Below are 9,744 nucleotides of genomic sequence, written 5' to 3' on the forward strand. Positions count from 1 at the left end.
AGAAAACAAAGTGACTTATTCCCCCCTCCTTTGAATTTTTTTTTAAAAAATGTATAGAATAAAGCATAAGATCAGATTAAAACAGTTGTTCAGCATACAGAATTGAAAAAAAATTACACAAGTATATTAAAAAATATTTGCTTTGGTTTTGTTTGGAATAAGTAATCTACACCAAGATATTAACCATTGCTGAGTAAGTCTTTATTTTCCTGTATTTGGCCAATTAGCTCTCAAATTGAGAAGAATCTCAACATCCTTTTGAGCCAGTTTATAAACTCCAAGTTCATTTAGTGCTGCTGTTGCAGAGGGCTGGCTTGGATTTAAAGTTTCATTTTCTGAGGCTGATTGTAGGACATCCTTCAGAAGCAAGGCAGAGCCAACATTCAGATTCAGGATAATGCAGGCTTCTTTTATGCTAGAGGAAAAAGTTACATGGATCAATGTAATCAGATTAATATAACATAAGATAATCACTGTGTGCACAAATTGAAGTGTAACAAAAACTTCCATGCTCCATGTTGGTTTAAAAATATTAAGATTTCTGCCCCAGTTAGCCTAAGAGTTTGATGCTGGACTCTTCAGAAGACTGTGGGCTGTGTAAAAAAAGACTAATCACAAATGAGGTAGTAGATTCTCATCCATGACAGCAACTAGAGTGCTACACAAGGCAGTTCTGAGCAGGAACATATTTTAAACTAGTCTTTCTTCGAACAGTAAAGTTTATTGTGTTGTAACTGTATCTTTGATTAGTTTCTTTGGCCCCCATTTCACTAGTCTGTGCTAGTTAATATTCCTTCCATAGGTTAATGTATCTAGACATCCTTACTGCACAAAATACCCCAGAACACATCACAATCTGTTGCTGAGTACATGCTTCAGAGTAAAAACTTTCCTAGTTGAAAACATCAAAGGCATAAACAATCCACACGTTTTAAGTGTGGTTCAAAACTAACTGAAAAAATCTTGGTCTTACGTAAAACACGCATGTTATCTGGACGCTCACTTCTGAAATACCAGTACATCAGAAGCAGCCTACTTACTGCTTGAAGTAGTTTTCTGGCCTCTTGCAGTAGTGTGAAAATAAAGGGAACAAATTTCTACTCATGTCAAACTGAAGTTGTGCTGCTCCTCCTTCATTGAAATGATTTGCCATAATTATCTACAAACACAAAGAGGTGCATCTGCTGTTTAAGCCAGTCACTGATACTACATGGTACTGCACCGGTCACACTGATACCTACTTCCTGATAAATGTATAGATCCACTTTCTCTGCAAGCATTTGCCAGAAGATTTTGAACAGTGAGTGACAGAGCTGCTGTTCCAGTTGCAGCAAACGGTCCCGCAGGGTCTGCAACATGGGGCAGGCTGTGCTCGACAAAGACATCACTGCTTGCTCTGCCTGAGATGGTAAAGACAACCACCTGAAAGAAACCATTGCACTGAAGTCATTATAATGAAATTATTCATACTACAACAACTGAAGTTAAAATTATCCTTTAAAAAAAAAATCTTACCCATTTACAATGGTTCAGAGACAGTTCTCCTTTCCATTTCTAATCTACAAGTTATCAGTCTAATGCTATGTTTGAATTTCATTTAATATTAAACTCATGCTTTAGTTATAAATCTCTGAACATGTCACTCCAGGAAACCCCATCTAATCTGGAAATCATTAAATTCTATTCCTTTTATGAAGTACTTCAGAAATTCTACTCTGTAGGAAATATTCAAGAAGCTCTATGGGACTGTGAAGACAGAACAGTCATTACAGGCCATTTTGCATAAAATCTTTAACACCACAATGTATAAAATTATTCTCGTCCAAACTAGAGTGATCCAGAATTCTTCCTTTGGTTCTTAAGATAATGCACCCACTAATTGTGGAACTACTTTAGAAAACATATCATGAAAATAGTTCTAAGGTAAGTATTAATAGAATTTTTCAAAACTCACTACTCTGCAGCATTCCTACTCAGGAAAAAAAATTCTACCTATTATCTATTCCTGCCTTTATTTACCTCAGTATTTTTAACAGGAAATAATATTGTAACATGGGAAGAGATTAAACAGACAAACACCTCTCTTTTTTGTACAGCTTTGCAGCATCTTTGACCTCCCTGAAGACATGGTCGACTTGGCGGGTCAGCATGTCGTGCTTCAGGCGCTCCAGGAGGTTGATCATCTCGTCAAAGACAGAGCTCTCCATGGACGCCAACTGCCCCAGCTGGAGCTGACTGACAGCGTCACTCTCTGCACGGACCTCCAGCTCGGCCTGCTGCAGCTGCAGGAAGAACTAGGCAAACAAAACCAGGGATGAACGCTATAAAAACATCATCTTGCCATTTGAACTTTTCATTGGTACTTCGATAGGCACAGTTCTAGAAAACGCTCTTCTGGCACATTTATAAACTTAAAAATTTAAGATTTTAAAAACACTTTCTTATCTTTCCCTGTGGTCCTGATTTAGTGAAAAACAAATCATAGTGGTTTAATTCTAGCAATGGAACTGATACGGCTCCCAGATACAACAGCAGATAGGTAATGGGAACAGATCTAGAGAAAAACTAAAAAGATGTTTTAAGATTGATGCAGAATGCTATAAAAAAAAAAATCTACCTTGAACTTTTTAACATTTGCAAAAGTAAACTTTAATTGTAATTTTTTAGAAATGAGCATTCATTAAATCGTAAGTTTGCTGTGCTGACAACAGCAAGAAAATGGACTGAGTCCATTTAATGTGACATTGTGGTAACCAACAATGGTTACCACATTTTGGTTTGCTTTTAAGCAGATCAAGACACTGTAGCAGATGCAGTTATACACATGAAGGCTGCAGTCCTATCAAGTCAAGATTATCCCTTGCTAGAGCCACAGCTTCCTGTGAAGACAAAAAGAATTTGGAGGCTACTGCCTACACTCCAACATCAGGGGCTGTTAATAGTGGTTCAGAGATCTCCAAACTCAAGAGTCTTTTACAATAAAAAGGCATGTAAAGGAGACTACTTTTTTTTTGTTTTGTTGGATTATTCCATTCCTCAGGCTTGCTTTGCATTTCCCTAGGAAGTTTATAATTAACACAGCTTAGATCTCAAACAATAATCTGTCCTTGTTTATACATCTTCTATTAAATCTGAATTTACATCTCATTCTATTTTCTCTGTAATTAAATCTTCTGAATACACTTAAAACAGTACTGAAAAAAAGTGTTTGTTATGAAATAAACATCCAAAGCCTATTTTTAATTTTTTTTCCTAGTAGAATAATTACTTACTACATTGTCAGCCCAGTCTGCCAACACTGTTGCTATATAGTTAACAGCATTAAGGATTGCACAGTATCGGAATCCTAAGGAAGCTCTGGTCTCTTCCTTCATCACTTGAGTTAATCGTATCCTGAAATCATCAACTAACTCCTTCTGTAGGCCCAGGAACTGAAGTTTTCTGGAAGCTGTTGGAAGATTCTTATACCTGTCTGGAAAGACATTAATAAAAAAATGCTTTTAGGTTTTCCAACGCTGAAGAAAGAAATATTAAGTCATGTTACTGCACCACCTTACGCCTGTGAGAACATTATACAGTATTTAAAAATAATGACATTTCAACAACCTCAGGGAAACTACTCATGCAAAAGCTAAACATGCCAAGACACGAGCAATGTGTGGCTATACTGCACCCTCCAGTATGGCCCCTAAAGCCTCCTCACACAGAAGAAGACAAAGCCACTGAATATATGTATCCTGAAAACATAGCTGATCTCATGTTCTCTTCCAAAAAAGCAGGTGTTACTTAATAGCTTCTAAATTGTCACAGATTGAAAAGGAACAGTCTGATTTATTACTGCATTGCAACAAATTATCTTCTGTCAAGTAAATGTATGTGTATTTTTAATTATTATTTTGCAAACATGTCACTAGCTCAAGATTATTCGTGTGTGTTAGTGTCCAAAATACAAAACAAACATGAAGCTTTTATAAGCTGCAAACATCACAACTTTGCACCATTATTTGGTGACTACTGCTGACAATGAATATTTAGTAAAGAAATCTGTTAGGTGAAGGTTTTTTTACTATTCATTAAAACAACAGCAATGCCCATAGATATAATTACCTGTTATAACTAACAAGAGAGTCATAAAAGTTTCAGCACAGTCTGGAACTTTCATTTCATCTACATCAGTGATATCTTTGTACTGTGATATCCATGCAGCCTCTGATGAAAGCATAGAGTCCATTTTCTGAAGAGCAACTGAGATGCACAAAACTTGTAATTTAAGTTTTTCATTTTAAAAAAATTCTAACAAAAGCCCCTCTAAAATACATAAACATAAAAGCCTTATCTCTAGTAAGTTAAATTTTGCATTTTCAGGTTATAAAAAATACTGGCAACTGGCTTCATACAAAACCAGTTTCAATGTATCTGTATTTATAATGCCATTAACAGCTATGTCAGAGTTGACTGGGGGTTTGCTTTGGATTTTTAGTAGTTGGCTTGCTCCTTTCCAATATATTTCTTACTCATTTCTCAAAAACAATATCTTTCCCTTATATCAATTAAAAGTTCACCCTTGCCTGCACACACATAACATCTGTCTAAAAATAAGCCCACTTGATTCCATACAGCTTAAGGGGCAAGAGTCCTGCAAACTACAGAAGCACTATTAGAGCCTAATCAATTTTTATTCAGAATAATCACAGAGTATAAAAATACGAATGTTTCTGTAGTAGCCCTGTCCAGGTGATTTATGCTATTTAAAAGGCCAGTTGTGCAGGTTATACACATACTTTCTGATTGTGCAATATAAAGGCCAACAAAATCCATTGGAAGTCTTACATTTTTTTTCCACTGTTAGCCACCTTTGGAAGCAGGATTCTTCCGACAGAATATGCATGCAACTGGGAAAGCTGCTGAGATAACCATGAACGCTGTATAACTCTCTCTCAAATAGAAGTACCTCATCCACAAGGTGACAAAAGAGCGTATCGTCATACAACAGGCAGGGAATATCAGCAGCCAACTTCTCCAAAATCAGCATTACTAGGGCACGAGAGAATTCAAGCTTTTGAAAGAAAAGAAAGTTAATAAAATGCCAGAGATAGGAAGTATTAACCTGTGCAAACATGTACACAACAAACTGCTACTAGATGAAGTCTCACCACATACTGAAATCAGTGGAAATGGGATTACACAAATATCTATCAGAAGCTGACTTAGATATTCACATACATGAAACCATGACAGTGCTTACCCCAGCATTCAGTGAAGATCCCACCTTGTCCAGTATTGGCTGGATTTTGTCATCAAGGAACTTTGCATGATTTCCAATCCACATAAGTACTTGCGTTAAATACCACTCAGGCTTATTTAAAAAAAAGAAAACAAACTATTAAATGCATCCAAACAACATTTATTCAAGTGCTACTAGTATCTTAGGACAAATTTCTAAAAATACCACTCTCTCCCCCTGCCTTCTCTTGATCTCAGGTCACACAAGTCTCTCATTCTGTTTCACTGACCTCTGATTCTTATAAAAGTATTATCAAAGAAATATTTCTGGATTTGCATTGTCTTAAATGTACTAAATATTCTGTTTCTTCTCAAACAAAAGCTCCATTTTTATTTTTCCCTTCTCTACAGCTTTCTCACTGATGAGAGCCTCTTTTCTGCTTCATATACTTCCTCTTGTTCTTCTGTGTGGTCTTTATTTCTCAGTACAACGAAAAGGATCCGGTCAAAGGAAAAATATCATCTAGCCCAGAGAAAATGCCTGTGCCTCTGAAAGGTCTCCAGGTGCTATCTCCATGTCTGTCCATACATATAGGCACTGCACAGTTCTGAAGAATCTTCATTTCAGAAAGAAAACTGTGAAACCTATACAATGTAAATACAGCAGTCTCTCTGTTGTTTAAAAAAGCTATTTAGAAATATCAAACCATCTTCTCCCATACCTTGTTTAGAACATTGGTTTGTTTATTTCCAGTGAAATGATACTTGAATCTTTTCTGAAGAGGATTCAGCATGATCTGTATTGGAAGGACAATGGGTGGTGAGGGGGGTAGAGAGTACTTTTCTGGCAATTGTTTAGGCTTGGTTAACAGTTCATCTCTAAGTTTGACAGTCAAGGATGAATTTAAGTGTGCTATTCTCCCAATATCATAATTTCAATAGAATGGGCTTATAAAAATCAATACTGCTTAGTTCTACCTCACTGGTTGAAGGCAGTATTATGAAATCAATACAATTCCTCAAAGATACTGAAAATATTCCACTTTATATAATATTTAACATAACTTGGGCCTCTAAGGATTGTTTATTCAATGACAATACAAGTCCCTTAAGTCAGTTTGATTTCAGAAAGATGTAATTAAAAAGAAAGAACACAGCAAACCACCATTGTCAGAACCAAACACAGTGGCTGTCCAAGAGACATGCTTATTCATATTTGTTAAAGGAGGATAAAGACCCCTGGAATTAATAAATACAAGACGTGATTTTCCATTTTCACATAACTGATTTAAGTGACCCAGTCTGCCAAACCAGAATTGTTACCAACTCAGGGTTGTATACAGTGCCTTGCAGCTTCCCACTCCATGATTACAAAAACAAAACAAAAAAACAAACAAAAAACATCCACAGTCACAAAAAATGGTTAGCTGTGCTTTATTTAATTCACAAAAACCAGGAGCGGAATGAGCAGCAGTGCCTTCTGAGTAACCACAAAGGCAGACTACTATTGCTGCACAATGAAAATCCTCCTGTAGTCTCCCCTTTTTGCAAAGTCTCCTTCCAAGACACGTATCTTTAGTCTTCCCTCTTTTCCCTCTGGAGTGGGACATATTAAAGTTACTAAGGCTGATTTCAAATAAGGCTATAAAGGAAATGTAAAATAAAATACGTAAAATAAAACACGTATCACCATTTACTTTTACTAAAGTAAAACTGTGTAATTGTACCAAAGTGTGTAAGACCAGATCCTCATGAAACCTGAACTGTCACCTACCATGAGATCACTAGATCTGATGACTTGAAGTTAAAATGTTGCTACTGTGAAAAAGGGCAACTCTGGTGCTTGGCACTTTCTAAAGGACAAAACAACCCCCCCCAGTATTCTAATGGTAGTACAAAGTAATGCAAATTCAAATTACCTTCCGTCTTTAGGGAGAACAACATTTTAAATAATTACCCTCGAGAATGCGCACCTCTAACATTTATTGTTACCAAAGTACTGTTTAAAAGGATACGAGGTTTGCAGCTTCAGAAGCTGACAAAACAGCATCTCCAAGTTGCTGTACACGTCGGGAGTGTTGGCTGGAGCAGCAAGGCCAAAGGCCTGAGACTGGGGCGGCCCCACGAAGGGCCAGCGGAGCTGGGTCAGCACCTCCTCAAAGTCACTGCAACACACAGCAAGCACTTCAAGACCAACTCACAGCACCAGGCCAAGACCAGGGAGTCACAGTGCTTCTCTTACCTCGTCAGTTTGTCCTTAAGAATTTTATGCCAGAATTTAACAGTGGATCTCACAAATTCAAGCAGATGAGAACAAGATGACTCCTGAAGTTTAATATCCAGTTCTGCCATGAATGCCAGAGTACTGGCTGCCTCTGGAACATTGTTGGTCATCAGATATTGCTGGATGCTATCACTGTAAAATACAAGAAAAGTCAAGGCCAAATATTCATTAAAGATAACAGAAAATAATAATTTGTATATTGAAAAACAAAGACAAAACTTTCTTGAATCTAAAATATTTTAATGATGGGATAAACTAGGTTACCGGTCTTGGAACACATATACAGTACTCAGAAACTTTACCTTAACTCTTCTATTCGAGAAATCCATTTGAGATAGGCCAGGTGTCGCTCAATCTCTTCTACCTGACTGATCAGTACATCAAGATCCTCCATCCATGGCTGAGCTTTCAGTAAGTGGGCATTGATCGAATCAGACAGAAGAGTTTCTTCCTCTAGAAGCCGACTCAGAGACTTTTTAGAATCTTCTGCATTCTTTAAGGCATTCTGAATTCTTTTAGGGACTTCTGATGAAACTGTAAGTACCTATATTCACAGAGAAATATTAAGGCTGACATAAAAACACTGCACTGTGCAGAGTAGTACCATTTGAAATACTAACACATTTCATTTAGTTAAATATATGTAATCAGTCATGAGTCATCAGCATATTCAGAAGAAGAAAAAAAATGAAAAAGAAAGATGCTTACCTGTTCTTCTAACTGCTTTTTGTTTTCAGATAGCTTATCAATCAGGTTGTCTAGGTTCCTCAGGGAATCATAGTCATTTCCAACTTCTCTTTCCACAAATTCAGAAACATAGTAAGGGATATCACAATGATCTAGATCTCTAGTGGCTTCTTTCTTTCTAACAGCAACGCTTGCCATGTTTTCCTTCTCTGCAATACTGAGTATACAATCTCTAATTAGCCACCACTAAGCACAAACAAATATTGATCTACTGAGGACAGAAAACTCAGCTGGACAGTTCAATTTAACCTGAAACTTAAGTAAGAAATTCACAAAATATACTGCTTTAAGTGCTATAATTTGCTGGCTTAAGTCTTAACTGAGATCTGATAAAACCTTGCTCACACAAGGCAATCAGTGAGTTATTATACATCAATTACTGAAGAGAACTATGCCTGTTAATTTCTTTCATCCCCAAAAGTGTAAAATATATTAAAAATAATTCAATATACATGTAGTTCCCACATATATAATACAGAAAACCTAACGAAAAGCACTGGGAAAATTTTTTTTAAAATACAAAGGAAGATAACATTCTGCTCTACCCTTTCACACCGTTTAGGATGTTTCAAAGATATCAACTGATGACTGACATATTATTAGCAAAGTGTCCAAGCGGGTCTTACAGTGATCTGGAAAGTAAAAGCATAACAAATATTTCTTAAAAAAACCCACACAGTATAATATAAGAGGCACTTATGATCTACACATTTGGCACCATCCAGAGAAAACCTGACACTGTTCCACTGTGCGTGATCATCCTCTCAAAACGCAACAGTGATGAGTGTTTGGCTAGTCCAGTTCTCTACTTTTTAGTATCACTTCCAAAACAGTATTTAAAAATAAAATCTATAAATTTGCACTTTATCTGCTTTAATTAAGGCTTTAATTAAGCTACAAACTCTATTAAACTGACAACAGGAAAGTTGATGTGCAGTTGATGAGCCAGAGTTAGAGAGGCAATAGAGAGCACCAGCAAGGACGAACTGGGAGACCACGGGTGCTGCTGAGGAAGAAGTGAATAAAGAAAACAGAGCATTGTTTGCAGCAATTAAAAAAAAAAAAAAAACCGCAGAAAACAACTAACCGAGCGGCGCTCTCTTCTTACTAGAGGAAAGGACAGGGATACAGGAGAGAGGAACAGGACGCCGGGAGCATCCCTCCCACTCCCTCCCCGCTGAGGCCCGCGGCCGTGCACCCACCTCGGCCAGAGGGCCGGGCCGTTCCAAGGATCGACCGAGGGCTCCGCGGGCTCCGGGCTACGACTCGGCGAGCCCTTCCTCCCCCGCCGCGGGCGCCGGGCCCCGGGGCGCCGCCTCCCCTCGCAGGCCGGTGCCGCAGGGCCAGGACAACCGGTGGTGCCGCAGGGCCAGCCGGGGGTGCCGCAGGGCGAGCAGAGCCGGGGGTGCCTCAGCCCGGGGGTGCCTCAGCCCGGGGGTGCCTCAGCCCGGAGCCCCTCGCCGGGTCCCCGCGGCCGCGGCGCCGCCCCC

General features: G+C 38.3%; 1 protein-coding gene across 1 annotated transcript; it reads right to left on the reverse strand.

Annotated features, from left to right (window-relative positions):
* Positions 1-179: 179 nt before the first annotated feature.
* RINT1 (RAD50 interactor 1) lies at positions 180-9,679 on the reverse strand. The gene is made up of 14 exons (XM_027751827.2): positions 9,457-9,679; positions 8,216-8,411; positions 7,810-8,051; positions 7,466-7,639; positions 7,239-7,388; positions 5,946-6,102; positions 5,246-5,356; positions 4,831-5,056; positions 4,108-4,245; positions 3,273-3,472; positions 2,080-2,294; positions 1,242-1,422; positions 1,041-1,159; positions 180-415 (listed from the first exon to the last, which is right to left on the reverse strand). Exons 2-14 carry the CDS (start codon positions 8,390-8,392, stop codon positions 202-204), a joined length of 2,304 nt encoding a protein of 767 aa, XP_027607628.1. The 5' UTR covers positions 8,393-8,411; positions 9,457-9,679; the 3' UTR covers positions 180-201.
* Between the last annotated feature and the right edge of the window lie 65 nt (positions 9,680-9,744).

The sequence above is a fragment of the Pipra filicauda genome, unplaced genomic scaffold, assembly GCF_003945595.2.
Source record: "Pipra filicauda isolate LSUMZ 115617 unplaced genomic scaffold, ASM394559v2 scaffold167_size3244652_pilon, whole genome shotgun sequence".
NCBI lineage: Eukaryota > Metazoa > Chordata > Aves > Passeriformes > Pipridae > Pipra > Pipra filicauda.

Excerpts from the sequence above, each read along its gene's own strand:
- RINT1 (XM_027751827.2), bottom strand. The coding sequence starts at position 8,392 with ATGGCAAGCGTTGCTGTTAGAAAGAAAGAAGCCACTAGAGATCTAGAT. Across the intron at positions 6,103-7,238 it reads CTTCTGAAGCTGCAAACCTC|AGATGAACTGTTAACCAAGC; the intron begins GTATCCTTTTAA and ends TGTCAAACTTAG. Across the intron at positions 5,057-5,245 it reads GATCTTCACTGAATGCTGGG|CTTGAATTCTCTCGTGCCCT; the intron begins GTAAGCACTGTC and ends TTCTTTCAAAAG.